This window comes from Piliocolobus tephrosceles, chromosome 5 (genome assembly GCF_002776525.5).
Source record: "Piliocolobus tephrosceles isolate RC106 chromosome 5, ASM277652v3, whole genome shotgun sequence".
In the NCBI taxonomy this organism is placed as follows: Eukaryota; Metazoa; Chordata; class Mammalia; order Primates; family Cercopithecidae; genus Piliocolobus; species Piliocolobus tephrosceles.
In genome coordinates this window covers 96748189-96774339 of record NC_045438.1, presented here as the reverse complement: position 1 = coordinate 96774339, position 26151 = coordinate 96748189, and the positions used below count along the sequence as shown (strand labels likewise).

At 40.2% G+C, this 26151-nt stretch overlaps 1 protein-coding gene and 1 pseudogene across 12 annotated transcripts in view; both read left to right on the top strand.

Annotated features, from left to right (window-relative positions):
* Window positions 1-12652: 12652 nt before the first annotated feature.
* LOC111547473 lies at window positions 12653-12741 on the top strand (annotated as a pseudogene).
* Window positions 12742-20595: 7854 nt separating this feature from the next.
* SENP6 (SUMO specific peptidase 6) overlaps window positions 20596-26151 on the top strand; it is a 116080-nt gene continuing 110524 nt past the window's right edge. For 3 of the 12 annotated variants that reach the window (XM_026454547.1, XM_023219272.1, XM_023219271.1), the window contains exon 1: window positions 21553-21689. Coding sequence is in view for 4 of the 12 variants with exons in the window: in XM_023219266.1 (XP_023075034.1) it covers window positions 21638-21689 (52 nt within the window). In the remaining 8 variants the exon portion in view is untranslated. Of the gene's footprint in view, window positions 21690-26151 lie in introns of all 12 variants that reach the window. The other 9 variants (XM_023219268.1, XM_023219267.1, XM_023219265.1 and 6 more) reach the window with 6 other exon arrangements.

The following is a 26151-nucleotide window of genomic DNA, read 5'->3' as shown; positions in this document are numbered from 1 at the left end:
ACGTCCCAGGTTCAAGCTATTCTCCTGCCTCAGCCGCCCGAGTAGCTGGGATTACAGGCACCTGTCACCATGCCTGGCTAATTTTTAGAGACAATGTTTCACCATGTTGGCCAGGCTGGTCTTGAACTCCTGACTTCAGGTGATCCGCCCACCTTGGCCTCCCCGTGCTGGGATTACAGGTGTAAGCCACCATGCTCTGCTCTCTAAAAGTTTTTTCAAATAGGCCAATTTACTGTTAACAATAGATAAGAAGCAAATAGCACCAAATTCCTATTCCCTTATTCTTTCATGCCTCACCTCAGAGTGTGTTGTCCTTCTGAGAAGAAGAACAAAAAATAGAAAAAGTTTTCGGGAAGAAAGGTTACATAAGATAGTTTTAGCTCTGAGAAACTGGCAGCAGTTCTTTTCTTCCAAATAGTCTCTCCCCTTCAAGGCACATGTGACTGGCTACTGACACAGCGTTAATGGCTCCTCCAGGACCATTGCTTGTCCATAGGCTCTCCATAAAGCCTTTTCTGGAAAGGGAGCTGGAGAGCTAAAGTAGGGTCTATAGCTACAATTCAAATTTTACATAATGCATGCTAGTATGCTTCTCTCTATCCAAAATAGGCACTTGTCCCACTCATCCAAGTTTCCTACCTAAGAAGCAATAGCCTTTACATAATAAAGACCCATTTATGGAACCAAATACCAAACTGTTTTATCTTGCTTAAGATGACAATGTTGGGCAATATTTAGAAAATAAATTACTTTCATGAGCATAAAGTCCTGATGAGTACAAAATGTTGTCTAGCTCACTATATAATACATTCCCAAAACATTACAAACTAAATTGTAACTTTTGCTTGTCCTTTTCCCAAGAGGAGATAATCATAAATAATTCTGCCTAAGGAACTCCCATTAAAGGCCTGACACATCTTCCCTTTCCTCTCTCCAAATGAGATGATCTCATAGAAACTTACATCTTCAATTTGTCATACTACAAATAATTGTTGGTATCTGTTCTTAACATTATAGTCTCTGCTTTTTTTTTTTTCAGTTACAAATTCTTTACATAGTGCTAATATATTTGCTGCATCTTTTTAGCAGAGATTTAAAAGAAAATGATTTATGTTTCATTGATACAGAGTATAATCAATCCTTTAAAAATATATTTTTAATTTCTTTCTTTTGGTGTTGTGTTTTTTTTTATTTTTTTTTTTTTTTTTTTTTTGCTTGTTTGTTTGTTTGAGACGGAGTCTTGGTCTTGTGGCCCAGGCTGGTCTGTAAAAGCGCAATCTTGGCTCAGGGCAACCTCCACCTTCCAGGTTTAAGCAATTCTCCTGCCTCAGCCTCCCAATAAGCTGGGACTACAGGCACGTGCCACCACACCTGGCTAATTTTTTTGTATTTTCAGTGAACACAGGGTTTCATCATGTTATCCAGGCTGGTCTGGAACTCCTGGCCTCAGGTGATCTGCCCACCTCAGCCTCCCAAAGTGCTGGGATTACAGGCAAGAGCTACCACTCCAGGCCAATTTTTTTTTCAGTCGTTTTGGGGGAACAGGTGATATTTTGTTACATGGATAAGTTCTTCAGTGGTAATCTCTGAGATTTTGGTGCACCTGTCACCCAAGCAGTGTACACTCTACCCAGCGTGTAGTCTTTTATCCCTCACCCACTTTGTTCCCTTCCTCTCAAGTCCTCAAAGTCCATTATATCATTCCTATGCCTTTGTGTCCTCGTAACTTAGCTTCCACTACAAATGAGAACACAGGATACTTGGTTTTCCATTCCTGAGTTACTTCACTCAGAATAATGTTCTCCAACTCCATCCAGGTTGCTGCAAGTGCCATTATTTCATTACTTTTTATGGCTGAGTGGTATTCAGTGGTGTATATTCTTTATCCAATTGTTGGTCAATGGGCATTTATACTGGTTCTGTATTTTTTTCAGTTGCAAATTGTGCTACTATAAACATGAGTGTGCAAGTGTTTTTTTCATATAATGACTTATTTTCCTCTAGGTAGATACCCAGTAGTGGGAGTGCTAAATCAAATGGTAGTTCTACTTTTAGTTCTTTAAGGAGTCTCCACACGGTTTTCCACAGTGGTTGTACTAGTTTACATTCCCACCAGCAGTGTAAAAGTGTTCCCTCTTCACAACATCCAAACCAATATCTATTATTTTTTTGATTTTTTAATTATAGCCATTCTTGAAGGAGTAAGGTGGTATCTCATTGTGTTCCCTGAATAATTAGTGATGTTGAGCATTTTTCTTACATTTATTGGCCATTTGTATATCTTTTCTTTTCTTTTCTTTTTTTTTTTTTTGGCGGGGGGACGGAGTCTTGTTCTGTCTGCCAGGCTGGAGTGCAGTGCATGATCTCGGCTTACTGCAACCTCCGCCTCCCGGGTTCAAGGGATTCTCCTGCCTCAGCCTCCTGAGTAGCTGGGATTACAGGCACGTATTACCATGCCCAGCTAATTTTTGTATTTTTAGTAGCGATGGGGTTTCACCAGGCTGGTCTCAAACTCCTGACCTCAGGAAATCCATCCACCTCGACCTCCCAAAGTGCTGGGATTACAGACATGAGCCACCGCACCCAGCCTGTGTATCTTCTTCTGAGAATTATCTACTCATGTCCTTTGCCCACTTTTATGTGGGATTATTTGTTTTTTTCTTGATTTGTTTGAGTTCCTTGTAGATTCTGGATATTACTCCTTTGTCAGGTGCATAGTCTGTGAATATTTTCTCTGATTCTGTGGGTTGTCTGTTTGCTTATTATTTCTTTTGCTATGTAGAAGCTTTTTATTTTAATTAGGTCCCATCTATTTATCTTTTTGTTGCATTTGCTTTTGGGTTCTCGGTCATGAACTTTTTGTCTAAGCCAACATCTAAAAGAGTTTTACCAATTTTATCTTCTAGAATTTTTATGGTTTCAGGTCTTAGATTTAAGTATTTGACTCACCTTGAATTGATTTTTGTATAAGATGAGAACAAGGATTTTTCATTCTTTTACATGTGGCTTGCTAATTATCCCATCACCATTTGTTGAATAGAATGTCCTTTCCTCACTTTATGTTTTTGTTTGTTTTGTTGGAGATCAGTTGGCTGTAAGCATTTGGCTTTATTTCTGGGTTTTCTACTCTGTTTCATTGGTCTATGTCAATATTCCTGATGAACACAGGTGCAAAAATCCTCAACAAAATAGTAGCTAACCAAATCCAACAGCATATCAAAAAGATAATACACCATGATCAAGTAAGTTTCATACCAGGGATGCAGGGATAATTCAGCATACACAAGTCAATAAATACATCACATACGCAGAGTTAAAAACAGAAATCATATGATCATCTCAACAGATAAAGAAAAGGCATTTGGCAAAATCCAGCACCACTTTATGATTAAAACCCTCAGCAAAATTAGCACAGAAGGGACATATCTCAAGGTAATAAAAGCCATCTATGACAGTCCCACAGTCAACATTATACTGAATGGGGAAAAGTTGAAAGCATTTCCCCTGACAACTGGAACAAGGCAAGGATGCTCACTTTCGCTACTTTTACTCGACATCGTACTGAAGTCCTAGCCAGAGCAATCAGACAAGAGAAAAATAAAGGGCATCCAAATTGGTAAAGAGGAAGTCAAACTGTCGCTGTTTACCAATGATATGATCATATACCCAGAAAATGCTAAAGACTCATCCAAAAAGCTCCTAGATCTGATAAATGAATTCAGTAAAATTTCAGGATACAAAAATCAATGTACACAAATCAGTATCATGGCTATGCACCAACAAGGACAAGATTGAGAAACAATCAATAACTCAATCCTTTTTACAGCAACTGCAGAAAATAAAAATAAAATAAAATACGTAGGAACATACCTAACCAAATAAGTGAAATATCTCTACAAGGAAAACTACAAAAGACTGCTGAAAGACATCATCAACCACACAAACAAATGGAAACACATCCCATGCTCCTAGATGGGTAGAATCAATAGTGGGAAAAATGACCATACTGCCAAAAGCAATCTACAGATTCAATGCAATTCCCACAAAACTAGAAAAAAAATCCTAAAATTCATGTGAAACCAAAAAAGACCCCACATAGCCAAAGCAAGACTAAGCAAAAAGAACAAATCTGGAGGCATCACATTACCCAACTTCAAACTATACTACAAAGCTATAGTTACCAAAACAGCAAGGTACTGGTATGTACTATCTGCTTTTCTAATACATTGAAACCAGTGTTGTAGTATATCCATTTATTATAGATTTAATAGTTACCATGTAAGTTCAATGCCTTTAGTAAACCAAACTTTCCAGTATAGTTTTTATGTGCATATAACATAATATTAAGACAAATCTAAATTTTTCACAATTATTTGCTAGATAAATGTGGAGTCCTAACTGGGAGGAGGTGGGGGCACAGAGTCAAGCTGGTGGGACCAGGGTAAAGCAAAAAGAAGCAGCAAATGAGCTATAATACAAGTCTGCCTTTCTTCATGGTCCAGGACACATAACTGTCCTGTGCAAACAACTCACAACCTTCCTGTGACCAGTTATCACCAGACCCTCAGCTGATAGAAAAACTGTAAGTTAGCTCAATGCAACCTTGACATTAATACTGCACAAAGCCCTCTTCAACACACAGCACAAGCTCCATTCTATAAAATCCTATAAAATTTCCAGCATCTCTGTCTCTTTGTAGTTAGCTCCTCTCTTGCTAACTTGCCTGTTGCTTTCTTGCAATGTATTTTCATACTTTCTCTAACAAATCTGTCTTTATTTATCTACAACTGTCTTGGTAAATTTTTCTTACCCCCACACTTCTAGCCCCAGATAGTCACTATTCATCCACCACAGTAAAGATATCATACAACTTGCCCAGGCACGGTGGCTCATGCCTGTAATCCCAACACTTTGGGAAGCTGAGGCGGGTGGATCACTTGAGGGCAGGAGTTCAAGACCAGCCTGGCCAATGTGGTGAAACCCTGTCTCTACTAAAAATACAAAAATTAGCCGAGCATGTTGGCATGCACCTGTAATCCAAGCTACTCAGGAGGCTGAGGCAGGAGAATCACTTGGACCGGAGGCGGAGGTTGTAGTGAGCAGAGATGGCAAGACTCTGTCTCGAAAACACACACACACATACACACACACACACACACTACTTAATTCAAACAGCTATTGATTACTAGATAGAGTCATATGAAAGTACCAACATTTGATCATTTTGACCTACAAAAACAGCCACGTCCAGGTATGGTGGCTCACACCTATAATCCCAGCACTTTGGGAGGCTGAGGCAGGAGTATTGCTTGAGCCCAAGAGTTCAAGGCTGCAGTGAGCTATGACTGCATCACTGCACTCCAGCCTAGGTGACAGAGCAAGACCCTGTCTCTAAAATTAATTAATTAAAAATAGCAATAGCATTTGATTCCATCTTATTCCATAGTGATTTTAAGATAGTATACACAAACTGAATAATAATAAAAGAGAATGGAGGAGGCAGTCACCACAGCAACATCAGCAGTGCATCTAGCTCACAGAGCTCCAGTCAAAGCAGAAGTAGGGTAAGAAGGTACCATAGCTCATACAAAGCAAACTGCCTGCAAATCGACCAGTGGTAATGCATCCAGAAAGCAAATGGCTAAAAAAGCCATCGGGAGAGGGCACCCTCTACTTAAGGGGTGAAGAAACCTCATCATTATAGACCTGGTACTGTGGCACTCCTTGAAATGAGACATTAACAGAAGTCCCTTGAACTTACGATTTGCCAAATTCCCTTCCAGCATCTAGTGTGAGAAATAGCTCAGAACTTTAAGACAGATCTGCACTTCCAGAGCATAGCTATTGGAATTTTGCAGGAGGTAAGTGAAGCCCATCTGGTTGGCCTTTTTGAAGACACCAAACTGCGTGCTATCCACGTGTAACAAATTATGCCAAAAGACATCCAGGTAGCATGCTGCATATGTGGGAAAAAGTGCTTAAGAATCCACTATGACGGGAAACATTCACTCTAAAAAAAAATTCTCTTCTTCCTGTTATTGGTAGTTCTGAACATTATATTTTTTTCTTGGGGTCAAAAGGTACTTAAATATATGATTGTGAGTGGATAAACAGGGGACAGGAAACAGGTATTGGCAGTTTTTCCATTTTCATTTGCGTGTGAATTTTTAGAATAAATGCCAGGGATGTAAAGTATTAATGCAAGTCAAAATGTTTCAGTGAACAAGTTTCAGTGTTTCAACTTTATAATGGTTATAAATAACCCTGTTAAAATTTTCTGGACAGTGCCAGCATTTTTAAAACAAGTAAATGCTTATTGATGGCAACTAAAGGGTGTTTGTTGCAAGTTTATCATACAGTAGATTCCATCCATTCACTTTTCTAACTGAATTGTCCCACATGCAAGTACATATTTTTAATGTTGTCTGTCTTCTGTGCTATCCCTGCAAGTTTGCTATCAAAATACATTAAACTACAAAAAAGAAAGAGAGAAGAGATGAACCAACTGTTGTTATCTAGAATTCGATTTTGACTGATACATAAAATGTTTTTCCTACTTTCAAGATTATGGAACATGTATGGTCTTCACATCTAGAATTTTAAAACCTTAATGATGGGCAAGGCCTGAAAAATGAGGAAATTTACACAAAATATGAAAAAGTCCACAATGACCACATTGGCTTTTCTTTCCTCTCCTTTTCTTTTCTTTCCTTCTTTTTTTTTTTTTTTTCTTTTTTTTGAGACAGAGTTTCCCTCTGTCACCCAGACTGGAGTTCATTGGTGCTGGGAGGTTCACTTCAACCTCTGCCTTCTGGGCTCATGTAGCTGGGATTACAGGCATGTGCCACCACGCCTGGCTAATTTTTGTATTTTTAGTAGAGATCAGGTTTCACCATGTTGGCCAGGCTGATCTCAAACTTCTGCCTCGGCCTCCCAAAGTGCTGAGATTACAGGCATGAGGCACTGCACCTGGCCAATGAATATATTTTCATTAGAAAAGGTGTACTTTTTTTAAATACATAAAATTACCTTATCTTTAAATACATAAAATTACCTTTCTTTTTTTAAAGAAAGGTAAGATAATACTGTCAAACTTTGGAGTTTCAGAGAAAACATCTAAACTGTTCTTTATTTGTTAGCTTAACATTATTTGAAAATACTGAAAAATACTAGAAAGAAAGTAACTTCTTCCAAACTAAAATTCTATAAAAAAGAAGACAAGCTGGGCACGGTGGCTCATGCCTATAATCCCAGCTCTTTGGGAGGTCATGGCAGACAGATCACTTGAAGTTAGGAGTTCCAGACCAGCCTGGCCAACATGTTGAAATCCTGCCTCTATTAAAAATACAAAAATTAGTTGGGTACATGGTGGTGTGCGCCTGTAATTCTTGCTACTGGGGAGGCTGAGACATGAGAATCGCCTGAACCTGGGAAGTGGAAGTTGCAGTGAGCCGAGATTGCACCATTGCACTCCAGCCTACGCAACAGAGTGAGACTCTGTATCAAAAAATAAAAATAAATTTTGAAAAAAGACAAAGTCATCCACACCAACCCTCTAATTCCTTTCTTCTGACATAGTTATGCCACGCAGATTAGCTATATATACTTATAAGTTATGTTTATACAAATGATATAAAATTGGCCTGTATCCAGTGTAATGGCTCTGATGAAAAAAAAGATGGCCTATGGCTTGCTTTTTCTTTTTCTATTAATTTTTTTTTAGAGATGGGGGTCTCACTATGTTGCCCAGCCTGGGCTTGAACTCCTGGCCTCAAGCAATCCTCCTACCTCAGCCTCCTGAGTAGTTGGGACTACAGATGTGTGCCACCACATCTTTGTTTTTTTTTCTTAATCAATCATGGATGCTTTCCTGATCAGTACTGTCAACCTTTTATAAAAGATGCTATAAAAGATGTTTATTTTGGGGCTAGAGCATTGCAATGAGAATATGTGTGCCATAGTAAATTATGTGCATATGCAGGGAGGTAAAGGAAGGCAAGGGTTTTTAAGGGAAAAAATGAGGAGGATCACAGAATTGTTTTGACATCATTATCCTTGGCTATAAAGATCTATAACAAATATGACGCCAGTGCAGGGTTGGAAAGGCAGTTGTTGGGCAGATGTCCCTGTAGAAGTATTTCTTGTGTAAGGTTGCAATGGATTTTATGAAAGATTGTGGTTTTTACAGTCTATGTGATAGTTTTTATTATCAGGCATATAAGAATGAGAGCCTTTTCTTTATGACATTCACCAGCTCTATTTGTCAGTGGGCTTTGTATTTTTTTTTTGACATCAGTAACTTCATTTTGATTCTGACAACATCCACATTTTCCTCATTTCATCAAGATCTTCCTCCAAGAGCATCACTGACTAATCACCCTGTAGTTAGGTTTTGATGTCCCTCAGTACAGAATGGGACCTGTCTTTGTTATTGGTCTTCTCTCCTATTATAGGGAGTAATTGGCAACTAGGAGTCAGTGTCAAAACTCTTTTAGCCATGTTTGAGCAACAAGGGAGGTTTAAAGGGAGTAGCTGTAAGGCTCAGTCTACCTGAAGTCCATTAATAAGTTCTGTTCTGTGGTCTTTTGTTTTCATCTCAAAGTGTTGGGTCAGCATTATTTTGTTAGGAGTTGTACTTCCGCAAAAATTTTACAGTTAACATACACAAAGTTTAAAAAGGGAAAACACGAAGTAAAATTAATAGTAATATGACTATTCTAATTTGTATAATTATTTTGAGCCATTAATCTAGGCTTAAAGATAACCAATTGAATAAATCAAATGACCATAGGGAATTAGGCGAGACCTATTGTAACCAGGTGAACTACTTTCTTATTTTGTATATATGGATCTCAACTTTTCCAGAGGAATTTATCCAGGTATAGCACATGGTATTGCCAATAGCACAGACGTTTTCTTATTTAACCAATGGACACTAAACAATTTTGTTGTTTTGTTTTGAGACAGGGTCTCTCTCTCTGTCACCCAGACTGGAGTGCAGTGGCATGATCTTGGCACTGCAACCTCACCTTCCAAGTTCAAGTGATTCTCCCGCCTCAGCCTCCCAAGTAGCTGGGACTACAAGTGTATGCCACCATGCCTGGCTAATTTTTGTGTTTTTAGTGGAGACAGAGTTTCACCATGTTGGCCAGGCTGGTGTCGAACTCCTGACCTCAGGTGATCCGCTCACCTCGGCCTCCCAAAGTGCTGGGATTACAGGCATGAGCCACTGCGCCCAGCCTACTAAACAATTTCTCAGGTTAGGCTCTCTTAAGTTACCAGCAGAATATACTGATGGTGGAATTTCAATTACATCATTAGCTTACCAAGTGTAAAAGGTAGCATTAAGAGGGGTAAGAGTCTACTCGGGAGGCTGAGGCAGGAGAATGGCGTAAACCTGAGAGGCGGAGCTTGCAGTGAGCTGAGATCCGGCCACTGAACTCCAGCCTGGGCAACAGAGCGAGACTCCGTCTCAAAAAAAAAAAAAAAAAAAAAAAAGGGTCTAATTATGATATGGAGTCTTGCTTCAATGTCTTGAGAAAAGCTATCTACATCATGAAAACATCAACTGCTGCTCCTGGTTTGTAATCTGAAAGTCTCTGGTCATGACACCAGGTGGCTTGGTAAACCTTTTGTGTGGCCCATACATCAGGCATGAGGTTTGTTTCTTGAATTTCATCTAGTTTTGACTTATAGGGATTTAGGAACAAAGAAGCTTACTGCCAATTATTGAAGGAAATTAGGAGAATTCAAGGTCTGATCTAGTTTACAGGTAGATAACAAGAACTTGAAAAAAAATGCACAGAGCTACTATCTAATAACAGCTGTATTAAATTTCTTAAGAAATATAACTTTTTCTCTCTACACTGATCATTAGGAATCTCAGGCTTAAAAACTTCTTGAGCATGGGAAGCCAAACCAAGGCAGACTTTAGACTTTATTTCAGTCTTAAGGTTCTTGGATCTGCCAACAAGCAACAATTTTTAATCACTCACTGTAAGGCTAGAAACTCCTAAAGCCAGACATTTTATGCAAACTCTTAAATACAACATTTTATTCAAAGCCTTGGTAAATGACTAGGGGCACTGACTCACACCTGTAATCCCAGAAACTTGGGAGGCCAAGGCAAGAGGATCCTGGATAACTTGAGGTCAGGAATTTGAGACCAACCTGGGCAATATAGTGAGACCCCACCTCTACCAAAAAAAAAATTTGTTTTTAATTAGCCAAGCATGGTGGTACACACCTGTAGTCCTAGCCACTTAGGAGGCTGAGGGAGGAGTTTCACTTGAGCCTAGGAGCTTGAGAGCACAGTGAGCTTTGATCATGCCGCTGCACTCCAGCCTAGATTACAGAGTGAGACTCTGTCTCTGAAGAAACAAACAAAAACACAAACGCACAAAAAAAAAGGCTTGGTGAAAAAAAAAAAAAATTCAGTGTTTCCAATTACATCCTGTTTATGAAAAGAGCAAATTTTTATTGAACTTACATAAATAAAGAATACTCATAAATATTTGCCAATTTTTGGAAGAACCAAGTAGGGGAAAAAAGCAAAGATGTTTCCATCTTTATTAAAAGTATACTTTACCAAATTCTTGTAAACTATAAATAGCTTATGAGAAAAAAATTCTTAAATCTGAAAAACAAAACATTTAAATAAAGAACCAACAATGGTTCAAATAAGTCATAAAAACATTACCAATTATTTAATTTCATGTAACTAATTTATTGTTTTGCTTGATCTTGATTAGCAGTTTTATGAACCTATAAGTTTCCTTATTAGAGTTCTGAAGATTTTTATTTCATTCATTGTTCTTAAAGTTATCAGAAATTTGTGTTCAAGACTACTTGTTAGAGTCTTTTCCATGAAAAGTCATTTTGGACTAGAGCTGATTGCAAATGCTTTTAGAGAAGATTTCAAAGCAATAACTGTCGATGACAGAAACTTAGAATAGTCATGGTTAAAAATCTGATGAAAGTTTCTGGCGAGGCACAGTGGTTCACACCTGTAATCCCAGCACTTTAGGAGGTTGAGGTGGGCAGATTGCTTGAGCCCAGGAGTTTGAGACCAGCCTGGACAAGGTGAAACCCCATCTCTACAAAAAATACAAGAATTAGCTGGGTATGGTGGTGCACAACTACAGTCCCAGTTACTCAGGAGGCTGAGGTAGGAGGATTGCTTGCTTGAGCCCAAGAAGCAGAGGTTGCGGTGAGCCAAGATCACACCACTGCACTCCAGCCTGGGCAACAGAGTGAGACCTTGTCTCAAAAAAATAACAAATAAATAATTTCCCAATTGACAAGGAAATGTAGTTATTTCCATTACATGCAGTATTCTAAGATGACAATCAGGCCAGGCACAGTGGCTCACGCCTGTAATCCCAGCCCTTTGGGAGGCCGAGGTCGGCAGATCATGAGGTCAGGAGATGGAGACCATCCTGGCAAATATGGTGAAACCCCATCTCTACTAAAAGTACAAAAAATTAGCCAGGCATGGTGGCAGGCACCTGTAGTCCCAGCAACTTGGGAGGCTGAGGCAGGAGAATCGCTTGAACCCAGGAGGTGGAGGTTGCAGTGAGTCAAGATCACACCACTGCACTCCAGCCTGGGCAACAGAGCGAGACTCCATCTCAACAACAAGAAAAAAAAAAAGAATCAGAATCATGACTGACAATGTAATATCAGAAGGATCAAACTTTTATAAATTTTATACAACTGTTAGAATACTCACATTAATACATATCCATACAAATATAAGTTTAGGAAAGATTTAACATAGCCACCAAAATTATGACTGTAACATATTATATTTTTATGAATTGATGTAACTTTTAGAACATTTATATCAATAGCACACACATAAATGTAACTGAGGGAATATCTAGTATCACTTATCATTTTACAATGCTTCTCATACAATTTACCAAATAAGCCTAATTATTTAATATCTCTAAAAGATGAGAGACACAACTTTGAGGCTCTCCAGGGGCCCATCTGGAAAATCCCAATATTAATTTTAAGTCAAAAAGATTTAGTTTCAGATTTTGATGATGTAGGTGCGGGGAGGACCTGCCAAAGATGTTAAAAAGTTCAAAACACTTGATCAAAACAAAATCACAGGTTACCGTAAAATAATAGCCATTAATTTAACCACAGTGACAAAAGACTTCAAAAGCAATACAGAAAGTTATATGGATGTAAAAACCTAACCCTTTTAAAACTCAGTTTTCTATGTAATCCAAAACCTAATAAAGACAAGATAGGAAATTATCTCGATAAAACGTAAAATCTTTGTCTTTTTCAGGCCAGTTACTAGAACACACTACAAGAAAAATCTCTTGTAGCGTGATTGCTTCTGCTTATGGGAAGCCCATTTAGATAATCTGGAAGTCAATCCTGATGAAAAGGGTACTTGAATTTAATCAGGCACAGGAAGAATGTGTCTAGGGTTAAGAATATACATTACATCATACAGCAATGTAAACAAGAAAACTAATACCTTGAGTGGGGGAATACATGGCTCTCACTAACAACATAGGAAGTGTCCTGATTACACGGAACAATTTAGGCACATCAGTAAAAGCCAAGAGTACAGAATTGGGTATACTGGAGGAATACACTGTGTTTCTAAGCCTTTAAGATAAATATTTCAGTGCTTGCTTTGACAGCACATATACTAAAGTTGGAATGATACAGAGAAGATTAGCATGGCCATAAGCTGTTAAAAAATAATAATTTTTTAAAAATTTGAGCATCAACTGTAATAGTAGAGTTGGAAGAAAAAAAGTTATAGAAATTGATGAAAAGATTGAAGGAGAAAGTTATTACCTCAGCCAAGAAAAAAGATACACCTCTTCAAAGGAAGAAAGAACAAAGAGCAATGATGTATGACCTGCAAATCACATGCAACAAGGTACAGCAAAAGTTGAACTTTTTTTTCTTAACATTGAACTTCTAGGCTGGACATGTGGCTCATACCTGTAATCCCAGCACTTTGAGAGGCCAAGGCAGGTGGATCACGGAGCCCAGGAATTCGAAACCAGCCTGGAGAGTATGAGATCCTATCATTACAAAAATTAGCTGGATATAGTGGCACACACCTGTAGTCCTAGCTACTCAGGAGGCTGAGGTGGAAGAATTGCTTGAGCATGCAAGGTCAAGGCTGCAGTGAGCAGTCACTCCAGCCTGGGTGGCAGAGTGAAAACTTGTCTCAAAAAAAAAAAAAAAAAAAAGGCCAGGCGTGGTGGTTTACACCTGTAATCCCAGCACTTTGGGAGGCCAAGGTGGGCTGATCACTCGAGGCTGGGAGTTTGAGACCAGCCTGGCCAACATGGCAAAACCCTGTCTCTACTAAAAATACAAAATAGCCATGTGTGGTGGCACGCACCTGTAGTCCCAGCTACTCAGGAGGCTGAGGGAGGAAAACTGCTTGAACCTGGGAGGCAGAGGTTGCACTGAGCCAAGATCCCGCCATTGCACTCCAGCCTGGGTGACAAAGTGAGATTCCAACTAAAAAAAAAAAAAAAGTTGGTTGAACTTCTAAAATATAAATCTGAGAAGTTACAAAAAGGAAAAATTTTACCTTGAGAAATAAAATTATTAGTCATAATGAAAAAGACAGCATCACGCCAGGCGCGGTGGCTCACGCCTGTAATTCCAGCACCTTGGGAGGCCAAGGCGGGTGGATCACTTGAGGACAGGAGTTCAAGACCAGCCTGGCCAACATGGTAAAACCCTGTCTCTACAAGAATATAAAAACTTTGCTGGGCGTGGTGGAGGATGCCTGCAATCCCAGATACTCCAGAGGCTGAGGCAGGGGAATTGCTTGAACCCGGGAGGCAGAGGTTGCAGTGAGCCGAGATTGTGTCACTGCACTCCAGCCTGGGTGACAGAGCAAGCCTCTGTCTCAAAAAAAAAAAAAAGAAAAGAAAAGAAAAAACAAAAACAAAGACAGCATCTTCAACCTAAAACTTGGGAAACTAAATAGATCTCAGGAAGAAATGTGGCAGAAATACAAACTGTTAGCAGTTTAGAAGACGACTGTTAAAGAAACAGATTCCAGAATCAAAACCTCTGGTAATTTTATTAAAAGCAAATGAATACTTTTTAAAAATCCTGTTGTTCTAACATAGGGGACCAAATTTATTTAGTTTTGTATTAGTGTATTTTTAATATTAAAGCTCAATTTTAGAAAGACTCTTAAATAATTGCCTTCTAATTATAGCCAACTTGATCACAAACAAAATTCCTCTCATAAAGTTTGCTTTCACAAACCTTATCACAACTTATTCAGACCACTGATGACATGCTTGAATTTTCTGCTTTGTCTTATACTTCTCTTTATTAACCAGTCATTTTACATTAGGACAAAAATTTACCATATAAGATTCTTTCTTGTACAAAATTATTCTTTTCTTTTTAACCTTCTTTACCAAAAATATATCCTTATATCCATAACTTTTTCAGTACTAATGGATCTACTTCACTGGCTTAAATAGCTGCAAAGCATTCTGCCAAAAAGATGTTCCATGATGTATTTGATAATTTCTCTATCCCGGTAATATATCTTTCCATACTTGGCTGGGCATGGTGGCTCAGGCCTGTAATCCCAGCATTTTGGGAGGCTGAGGTGGGTTGATCACTTGAGGTCAGGAGTTGGAGACCAGCCTGGCCAACCTGGCAAAATCCCATCTCTACTAAAAATATATATATATGTATATATTTTTTTCCTATACTTAACATTTGTGTGATTGCTGAAAACATTGTGGCCCCTTTATGCTGGGGTGGTGAACAACGGTTTGGCAAACTTTGAGGTCATCAAAGCATCTTCTTGAAAAATATGACTTTAGAAAATAGCCAACATTTGTATTAGACTATGTTCTTCAGAAATAAAAGAATCAGAGAAAGAAAAGCAGTAAGAAATTTGCAAATATGTAAACACACAAATAGGGAGAAAGATAAAGTAATTATCTCACACATATGTATTTATAATAAAATTATATTTAGAAGAATAATAAGGAAGCTAGTTATAAAATGGGCCTTTTAACCTCCTAAGGCAAAGTTGTTTAAAGTCCAAAGCTCAGAGTGCTATTTAATCCTTTTTTTGTGTGTGTTCTGAAGACTAAAGTTTGTCAACCTGCAGAAGTAATGAGGCAGTTCAGTTTGCAAAGTGAAGTTAATGAAAAATACAAAATCCTAATCAGATTTAGTTTGGAGTCAGCTTTAAAGAATAGCACTTTCGGGCTGGGCGCAGTAGCTCAGGCCTGTAATCCCAGCAGTTTGGGTGGCCGAGGCGGGCAGATCACCTGAGGTCAGGAGATCAAGACCAGCCTGTCTCTACTAAAAATACAAAAATTAGCCAGGTGTGGTGTGTGCACCTGTAGTCGCAGCTACTCGGGAGGCTGAGGCAGAAGAATTGCTTGAACCCAGGAGGTAGAGGTTGCTGTGAGCCAAGATTGCGCCACCGAACTCCAGCCTGGGCTACACAGTGAGACTCCGTCTCAAAAAAAAAAAAAAAAGAACAGAAGAGCACTTTCAGAAAACTGTGTTACATGCCATTACTGCATTCCTTTTGCTGTTATTAACTGGAGTTAAGAAGTGAAGAATAAATACCAAGAAAGAAAGTAGCCTTCAACAGACTCAAATAAATAAGGACAATACAATAATGATGATCTATGAAAGTACCACTTTTATGCATTATTTCATGTTTAATGTTTGCTTCTAGGTCCACGGATTATATTCTACCTGTCATTACCACATTATTATGATAATAAGAGACCATGAACCTTGGAGTCTAAATGGACTTCAACTCAAATCCTAGGTCTACAGTTTTCTAGCTGAGTCACCTTGGCAAGGTCATTTGAACTTTGAGTCTATTTTCACTTATAAAATAAGAATGGCCAGGTGCGGTGGCTCACGCCTGTAATCCCAGCACTTTGGGAGGCCAAGGCGGGCAGATCATGAGGTCAGGAGTTCAAGACCATCTTGAACCCCATCTCTACTAAAAATTAAAAAAAAGAAAAATTGCCAGGTGTGGTGGTGGGTGCCTGCAGTCCCAGCTACTTTGAAGGCTGCAGCAGGAGAATGGCAAGAACCCGGGAGGCGGAGCTTGCACTGAGCCAAAATCATGCCAATGCACTCCAGCCTGGGTGACAGACTGAGACTCCGTCTCAAAAAAAAAAAAAAAAAGAAGAAGAAGAAGAATGACAGTAGATGTTCGGTAAATATTGGTTAGAAGATCTGGATCGTATACCTACCAAATCATATTGAGAGTACTGCTTACATAAACAGCTATATTATCCTGAAAGTGTGGTTCTCAGATCAGCACCACCTTTGAGCTTATTCGAAATGCAAATTCATGGATCCTACCCAGACCTATATAATCAGATGGTCTGGGATAGGGCCCAGGAAACTGCTTTATAAGCTCTTTAGTTGATTTTTAATGCATGTTAAAGTTTGAGAACTACTGCCTCGGAGATCGGCTAGAAATGATTTCCCTGTGATCAATTCCATTAATGAACATGAAGGGATCTAGTAGTCATCTGCAGGACCAATTTATCTGCTAGGCACAAGAGGCACAGTGCCAAGGGCCCATGACACTTTAAAGGTCTTAGGAAAATGTTTTAATTTTTTTTTAATCAAAAGAAAAAAATGAACATAATGATAATAAGTATATAACAACAAATCCAATCTGGATTACATTTTATCTTTATACCAAAGTAGTTGTAAAATTAACTGATTTTAAATTTTTAAGTGTAGTTTTATATATAGCGTTTAAACTCTTGCTAAAAAATGTTTGATATATTTCCTATGGAGGAAGGGCCTCATGAAGTCATAGGGCTTAGGGCCCAGGGAAGTCATAATGCAGCCCTAGTCACCTGAAAGCTTCCCTGTTCACTTATAAGTGTTGACACTGAAGGTACCTGGCAGGAACTGACCATATGTAAGAAATGTGTGCTATTTTTAGGATATATTCACTTACAATTTTTAAAAGATTAGTTCTGAGATTCATTTAATCAAAAGTTTAAAATTGTAAGCATTAAAATGGCTGATAAAAAACCTGCTAAAACCCTAGGAAAAAATCTGCAACATGGAACAGGGACAGAAATCATTGACTAAAGAGAAGAACTGGAAATTAAAAATGAGCATGAAATATGGTAAGATTAAAGAAACAATAATAAGGTAATCAGCAAGTTGAAAGTGAAATAGGATAATGTAGAAATTATGTTAGAACAGAAACTTATATCCTTATAACAGAAATGGATATACTATTTTCATATAATGCTCCTCATTTCATCTGGCACAAATACATTTAGCCCTTGAAAAACCATCAACCAGTCACTAATTGCAGAACCTGCTATTGTCTCCTGAAACTTGTACTTAGTTGTGGATTAACTATATACTGCATGTCTCAGTGTGGTGTTTAGAAGAATGGGATTTGATAACTATGTTTTCAAAGAAATATTAAAATATTAAATTAAATTAAAATATTAAAAGTTACTATTTTATTAATCATTATCAAGCTCTACCAGTATAGACTATGGGTCAGTTTATCCAAGTAGTTTTATATACAGTACTTTAAATTTGGCTAAAATAGAGGAAATATCAGCTATGATACAAAAGAATTTGCAGCCTTAGGGATAACATACACAGAGAGAAAACTTTGTTATGTGTCTATAACCAACTCAAATCTTCCTTTTGTCAATTCCCAGATCCCTCAGAGCAACTTAGGTTATTTCAACATTATAATCTTCAAATCCAAACCCTAGGTTCACACCCCGATTGCTGATCCCTTTTAGAGTATCTTTCCTTGATTTCTACCACAATGTTATTTGGGCCATAGACATTTTCTGAACCTCTGAGAAGATTGTATTACATAGTCTTTAAGGAGTCTGGGTTCTACGATCCTATCATCCTAAATTTTCCTTGGGAAAAAATTATTTTTGATATGTTGTATTATTTACTCATTAAGTAGATATGTATTAATTATCTATTGGTGCAGGATTCTATTCAGACAAAAAGTGCATTGCAGATGGAGGGTGAAACATGTCCAAAGGCTCCGATGTAGAAAAGAGAAACTGAAAAATTGAAAATGGCTGGAGCTTAATGAAGAAGATGAGAATGCTGCAAGAGGAGGCTACTGAGGTAGGTAGGGAAGGGCCTGGGATTTAGGACTTTATCCTAAGAGCAAAGGTAAATCTTTGAGTGGTTTTAAATGGTAAAGTGCTTTGATCTGATTTACATTAAAAAAAAAAAAAAGAGGCCAGGTGCGGTGGCTCACACCTGTAATCCCAGCACCTTGGAAGGTCAAGGTGGGGGGGATCACTTCAACTCATGAGTTCAAGACCAGCCTGGGCGACACGGTAAAACCCTGTCTCTACAAAAAAATACCAAAAAAATTAGCTAGGCATGATGGTGCACACCTGTAGTCACAGCTACTTGGGAGACTGAGGTAGGAGGATCACCTGAGCCTAGGAGGCAGAAGTTACAGTGAACTGAGATTGCACCACTGCACTCCAGCTTGAGTCAGAGAGCCAGACCTTGTCTCAACAATAATAATTAATTTTTAAAAAGATTATTGTGGCTTTTGTGTGAGAAATGGATTAGAGGAGGGGTAGAGAGAATAAGGAATAATCTGTTTGAAGCTATTATTGTAGTACAGCTGAAAGATTATAGTGGCTAAGATTGGTGGGGAGACACTGGAACTGGAAAAAATATGAATAGATTCAAGAGATAATCAGGAAGGAGATTTGATTTAAAAGAGAGGGGAAGAGGAGAGGGAGCGAGAAAGGGAGACGAGTGATTCCTAGTTTTTTGGCTTGTGAAACCAGAAATTCGTGAATGACATGAGTGAATGACAATGCTATTCACTAGGCTAAGACAACCAGGAAAGGGGCAGGCGCGGTCGCCCACGCCTGTAATCCCAGCACTTTGGGAGGCCGAGGCAGGTGGATCACCTGAGGTCAGGAGTTCGAGACCAGCCTGGCCAACGTGGTGAAACCCCGTCTCTATTGAAAATACAAAACTTAGCTGGGCGTGGATTAGCCGGGCGTGGTGGCGGGCGCCTGTAACCCCAGCTACTTGTGAGGCTGAAGCAGGAGAATCGGTTGAACCTGGGTGGCGGAGGTTGCTGTGGGCCGAGATCACGCCATTGCACTCCAGCCTGGGCGACAAGAATAAAACTCCATCTCGGGAAAAAAAAAAATCTTCTACACACTTTACCTTGTTTCCCATTGCATGTGTTGCTGTAACACATGGTAATTACCACTAATTTAGCAATTTAACACAAACCTTTTCTGATAGTTCTGTAGGGTCAGAAGTCCAATACCTTTCTGATTGAGCTGAAGTCAAAGTGTCAGTTTTCCTTTCTGGAGACTCCTGAGGAGAACTGATTTTCTTGCCTTTTCCAGCTTCCAGAGACCGCACACATTCCTTGACTCCTGGCACCTTCCTCCATTTTCAAAGCCAGCATATATGCATTTTAAAAGCAAGTTTATTTTTAATTAAAAAAACAATTTCTCCAAATGGAATCAAGCTGCTGAAAGATTTTTTTTTTTTTTTTTTTTTTTTGGAGGGAGTCTAGCTCTGTTGCCCAGGCTGGAGTGCAATGGTAAGATCTCGGCTCACTGCAATCTCCGCCTCCCGGGTTCAAGCAGTTCTCCTGCCTCAGCCTCCTGACTAGCTGGGGTTACAGGCATGCGCCACAACGTCCAGCTAATTTTGTACTTTTAGTAGAGAGGGGGTTTCTCCATGTTGGTCAGGCTGGTCTCTAACCCACCGGACCTCAGGTGATTCACCCGCCTCAGCCACGGCGCCCGGCCTGAAAGATTTTTTTTTTTAAACTACATGTTGAAGTCTGAACAAATGGCCAGTTACCCACATTTGCCTATTACCTACACATCCCAGTATTATACTGTCATTGGCACAGACGATGTCATAGAACATCACAACAGGATCATGCAATAACCTCAGGCAACAAAAATAAATTATATTCATTACACTACTTTTGCCAATCAGGAAAGATTATTGGTTCCCATTAGGAAAAAGATTTTAAAGGACGTTTAAAACAATAAGCCTTTCTGCATAGGCCTTCGTTAATAGGACAACTGAATTAGAACAGTCCATTCCCCCAAAGACTGCAGTTAATCATACCGGTTTTCTGCGTCATTTTAATTGCTGTTGACTTTTCATTGACATTTAGCATAGATTTTTCCTCATTTTTGTTTTTTTAAAGAACGATACTGAAAGACAAGAAAAATGCTATCAGAGGACTACAAACCTAAAGGAGTTGAGTTTCAGTCGTGAAACAGTATGATCGTTTTCTGTGCTTTCCATATTTCCTTGAATGAGAATGTAGTTTTTTAATATGAAAAAATTTTTAAAGGAAAAGAGGTTTAAAAAAAAAGCCTCACTTGGAAGGTAGGGTATGGTTTTTTCAAGTCTCAGGCACGTAAATGACAAGCGACTTCTTTAAAAAAAAAAAAAAACTGCCATTTAAAGCTGACCGGTACGATCTTCCCTAAGTTATTTTGAAAACTTCTTGAAAAATAAATGTAGACCACGAATCATTTACCAAACATGTGATTCCAGTACCTCACTACTTTTTCTCTTCAGGTAGCTGTAGTTTAAATTCTAAGGCCTCCTCAAGAAATGACATTTTCACATTTCTTAGGCATCTGTGGTGCCAGAGGAAAAAAACCCATCACCGGCCTGGCGCAGAAGCGCACACGCCAGGTCTGCCATGGGGCCCCGGGCTGTGGGGATTTTGGATGTAACGTGTCTAGGCCGAACCCGCGCCGTGAAAGGCCGACCCTGCCGAAAGCCCGGGCGGCGGGCGCCGGGCGCCCACAAGTCAGGGCTCGATGTGGCGCGGCAGCCAGCTCTGCCGGCGAGCCGAGTCCGGGCTGCTGAGGGGGAGCCGCGCTGGGGGCGGCGGCGTCGGGGCGGGGGCGGGAGCCAGGCGGCAGCTCCAGCGCCCGTGGGGGAGGAGCGGCAGCGGCGGCGGCTGGAGCTGCTGTGGCGACCGACGCGAGGCGGTGGCAGAAGAGACCCACCCCTGTCCACATGGACAGTCGCAAAGGCCTCCGCTGATGCATTCACGCCTGGGCGGGGTGGGCGGACGACCGTAGCGGCGGCGGCTGCAGAACGAGTTGGGGGCCTGGAGGCGCCAGACGGTCGCGGAGACCTCGCCGCTCCGGCGCGGCTGTGCGGCCATTTTACGGCCTGGGACGAAGGGAGGCGTGTTTGTGTGCTCGCCTTCATTCTCCTTTCTTGGGAACCCACGGCTGGGGGAAGTTTCTCAGGCAGCCTGGGTGGGCGGTGGATGGGGAGTCGGGGGCCGAGAGGAACCGGGCCCGGCAAGCGCCGTCGTCGTCGTCGCCGCTCGCGTTCCCCCGGAGGGGCCTGAGAAGCTCGGGCCGCGGGCCTCGCTGCCCGCCAGCCCGCGGACAGGCCCGGGCGCGCCTGGCCTGCTTTTGTGTAGGCCCATCTGAACGTGGGAGCGCCGCCCGCCTGACGGCTGAGCCCGAGGCCCGCAACCCTGCGGCGTCTACCCTCCTCCGGCGCGGCCCCTCATCCCGGCGAGCACGGCGGCGGTGTGGGCCATGGATTAAGAAGGAGGCGGCGTGGGAGGAGGAAGATGGCGGCCGGCAAGAGCGGCAGCAGCGCCGGGGAGATTACTTTTCTGGAAGGTACGTCTATTTCTGCCCTTGACGGGGAGAAAAGAGGATATACTGGAAAACGTGGCCCCCAGAACCCCGGATATTCAGTTATCTGCGCTGGGTGGGTTTGGGGGGCGGTGAAGTACGAGGGATGAGCGATGACGGAGAGGGAGTGTGCTGTGAGCGCGCTTGGTTCGAGTCCGCCCAGGCGAGGGGCTCGGCTGCGAGCCGGTTCGGCCCAGGGGGTGGGGGTGGATTGAGCCGCGAGCCAGAGTTGGTGGGCGTCCTTTGAGAGTGCGCGCTGAAGTCTTTGACATTAAAAAAAAAATTTGGGGTGGTGGCCTAAGGATGAGAGCAGCCAGCATTCACATCTTCTTTGGTGTTCATGAAAAGTTTCAAATTGCTAAGGTTGGGTGCAATTGGGGACCAATCTAAGTAGGGAGGGGACAGTTAGTTTCATTGAGGTGTGTTTTATACCCTCTCGTCTGTTTCTCAGAGTTTCAGGCTTGATTTTGCAGCCAGCCTTCCGATTAGGCCTGGCCTTGTCTGATATTCTTTCGGAATGTGTTTTTGTAAAAACATTCTATAAAATAATTTATCTGGAAAAAGAGTAAGGTTTACAGTGTCAATTTTGGGGCCGTAACTAAAGCTCATTGACACAATTTGAGTGTTTTATTCACTCGTGAGGGAAAGTTAAACGTTTGCTGTAAGTAGACTAAGCCAGTCTCAAGAAAAGCTGTACGTTTTTGTTGGGGAAGGTGGCAATGGGGAACAATATTGATTTTTTGGCCTATGAATATATAAGGACCCCCAAAATAGAGCTAAATGTTACTGTAATTGTAGACCAAGAAGTGTCTATATTACTTAATTTGACTGTGGGTTCAGTGTTTACACTGGTGATTGAGTTTATAAATATGTTTATCAAAAGGAGTCTCTGCTGCTCACAGACTCGTTTTGTTAAAAAGAATTAACTACTCTTTGGATAATTTTGCAAAGATGATTTTCATTGCAATATGTCATAAGCTTTACTTCAAAAATAACTTTTTTTAGTATGTTTCGGAAACATTACTGAATCAAGAAAGTACGATTTAACTTAAAATTAAGAAAACCCCTAAATAGGTTCTATAGGAGGTTGTTGAGGAATGGGAATGCCTTGGTACTCTTTTGTTAACAGCACCTCGAACAGTGCCTGGAACACCATAGGTACTCAATATTAGTCTAGTGAAAGAACAGTGAATAATAGAGGCAGTTTTTCTTAATTCATCTTACTTGAGTATAGTGAAGTGAAAAAAAAATCTTAGCGTACAAGCTAGGCTTTATCTGAAAGTGATGAGAACTTTACAGGAGATTTCCTAGTAAGAGTAAGAAAAGCTTCTGAGTTTTTCTGATTTCGTTTGGTATTACCTCCATTCCAGTTTGCAGAATGGGTACCTGTCAGGAGGCTGAGAGGGTGCAGCTTGTGTTACAGGTGGTGCTATGTGTGTTGTTTTTGTTTTGAAATTGGAAACAAAAGATGGCTTACTCGTGCTTATTATCTTCAGTATGCAGATGATTATACTTTTGTGCTATCCTAGATTTCCAGCTTCTGTAGGCCCGATTGAGTTACAATTCTAATTGGATGAACATAGGGAGGATTAAAAAAAGTACAAATAAAGCCACAGATGTAGAGTTAATGTGAGTTTCAAACTACTGCTTTTAGTTTAATCTAAAGGTCTTTGAGTGTACAGGTGTGATAAATTCGAGTTTCACCATGTCTTAAGCATTTTCATAAAGCAAGCAAATGGTAACTTCTGTAGAGCATAAGCATAAGGGTTCTGAGCGAGGTGGCGCACGCCTTTAATCACACACAGCACTTTGGGAGGCCGAAGCAGGCGGATCACTTGAGGCCAGGAATTGGTGACCAGCCTGGCCAACATGCGAAACCCCTCTCTACTGAAAATACAAAAGTTAGCCGTGCGTGGTTGGCGTGCGCCTGTAGTCCCAGCTACTGTGGAGGCTGAGGCAGGAGAATCGTTTGAAAACGGGAGGTAGAGGTTTCAGTAATCGCGCCACTGCACTCCAGCCAGGGCAACGGAGGGAGATTCTGTCTCCAAAAAAAAAAAGCATAAGGGAAAGGAGCAATTTTAGTTCCACATAACACATTTTCATATATACTATATTGAATCTTTCCAAATAAACGAATTGTATTAAATACTACTTATGTTTTCTGCTTAATTACCCATGATTCTTTTGGTGTCTTACACTTTTAATAATAATAAAATATTTTAGCCAGGCGTGGTGGCTCACGCCTCTAATCCCAACACTTTGGGAGGCCGAGGTGGACGTATCACCTGAGGTCGGGAGTTTGACACCAGCCTTGCCGACATGGTGAAACCCCGTCTCTACTGAAAAAAACAGAAATTAGCCTTGCGTGGTGGCGCCCGCCTGTAATCCTAGCTACTCAGAAGACTGAGGCAGGAGAATCGCCTGAACCCAAGAGCTGGAGGTTGCAGTGAGCCAAGATCTCACCATTGGCACTCCAGCCTGGGCAACAAGTGAAACTACGTCTCAAATAATAATAATAATAAAATATTCCACCATAATTTGCCATATATTCTGCATTATCAGGTTTATAAATGTTCAAAATATTTCCCCATACATAGGCTCCTAGGATTTAATATTAAGACATCTACATATTACACTTTCTTTACTTTCCAGTCGACTCCTTGAAAAACTAAACTAGGTTTTCATTCACTCATCACATTGTACGGCATCCTACTCTACCAGGCAGTGTACCACGGAGAATACAACAGTGCATACGAGAGTCAAGGACTCTGCCTTTATTTAGTCTTCTATCTTAGGTTCTGTGAAAGCATATCTCTGTAATAAACTGTGAAAAAGTAATGACTTTATCTTTTCATCATCATATTTCTTGCACCTGAAACATGTTTGTTGTTAATGAAATAAACCAGATGATAAACAGTGTGATGAACACTGGAAGACATAAATAGCAGTGATGGGGAAGCCATTTTACATAGCATTGAAGTCAGGAAAGGCATCCCTGATGAGGTTACACTTAAGTAAACACCTTAATTAAGAGACACATCAGAATATGGCAGAGGGGATACATGTAAAGATTCAGAGGTAATATATGGTACCATTTGATAAGCAAAAAGGCTGAAATGTAGAAAGCAAAAGAGTGATATGAGAGGCAGGCGATGTTTCATGCAGGATCATGAATAATTTTTATATCTTTCTCAGTAGTGGGAAGCCATTGAAGAGTTTGGGGCAAGGGGGTGTAATGATATGGTTTATCTTTTTTAAAAAATCACTTTGGCTGCTCTCTAGAATGAATTAAAAAGGGACAAGATTAAAAGCAAGGCAATAAATTAGCATAATATTGTAGTAAGATAGAAGTGGTCAGGTCTTCAATTAGCATGATGTCAATGGAGATTGGGAAAGAGAAGTTGATAGGTTGAGTATATCTTTGGATGTAGAGCTTCAGGACTTGATGAATTGTACATTGAGTATCAGAATAAGAGGAATCAAAAGGTTTTGTTTAGCTTGAGGTATTGGTGGTGCTGCCGTTACTGAGATGGAGTGGACTGATAGAAGAATGAGAAGGAAATTAACAACACTGGTCATATTAAATTTGAGATGCCTATGTGACATTTTTGCTCTAAAGTATGTTTTATATCTTTATAACTACTGAGATTCTAATTCCATTTCTTGTTATAGCTTCTCTAGGGAAAAGGAGACGTACTGGCTGCATTCTTTATTTTATTCATGTAAAAACACACTAAAATTATATGGATTTCATTAAGTCACATGTTAAATTTTTTTACTCTCCTCTCCCCTCTTTGACTTGTTTCTTTCACTTCTCTTCACTAACTGTTGATCGTACCCCTTTTCCACTTATGATAGACAGTTTTGGCAGGTTGCTCCCCTGTATTCATTTATTCAGTCAACAGATAATTTATTAAACACCTGCTGTGTTGTAGACAATGGCACTGCACTGAGAGGCATAACAGTGAGAGAGAAGAAACCATGTTTTTTTCATAGAGTGTTCAGTCTGGTGTGGAAAGTAAAAAATAATAAAATAATAATGCTCTTAAATGTGAAATTACAGCTGACAAGTACAGCAATGGTGGGTTGTTTATACAAGTTGGACATCCCAAATTTAGAAATCCGAAATGCTCCAGAATTTGAAACTTTTTGAATGCCAACATGACCCTCCTAAGAAATGCTCATTGAATCAATTCAGATTTTTGGATTTGGGATGCTCAGTTGGGATAATATAATTTGCAAATATTCCAAAATCTGGAAAAAAAAATTCTGAAATCTGAAACATTTCTTCTAGTTTCCAGCATTTCGGATAAGGGACACTTAACCTGAAATCATGAGAATTGGATCTAATCAGGGTGGTTTGAAGTGGGTATTAGAGAACAGAAGGTGGGGAGGCAGTGCTTTCTAGGCAGAGGGAATAAAATAGGGGAGCATGGCATTTTTGGGA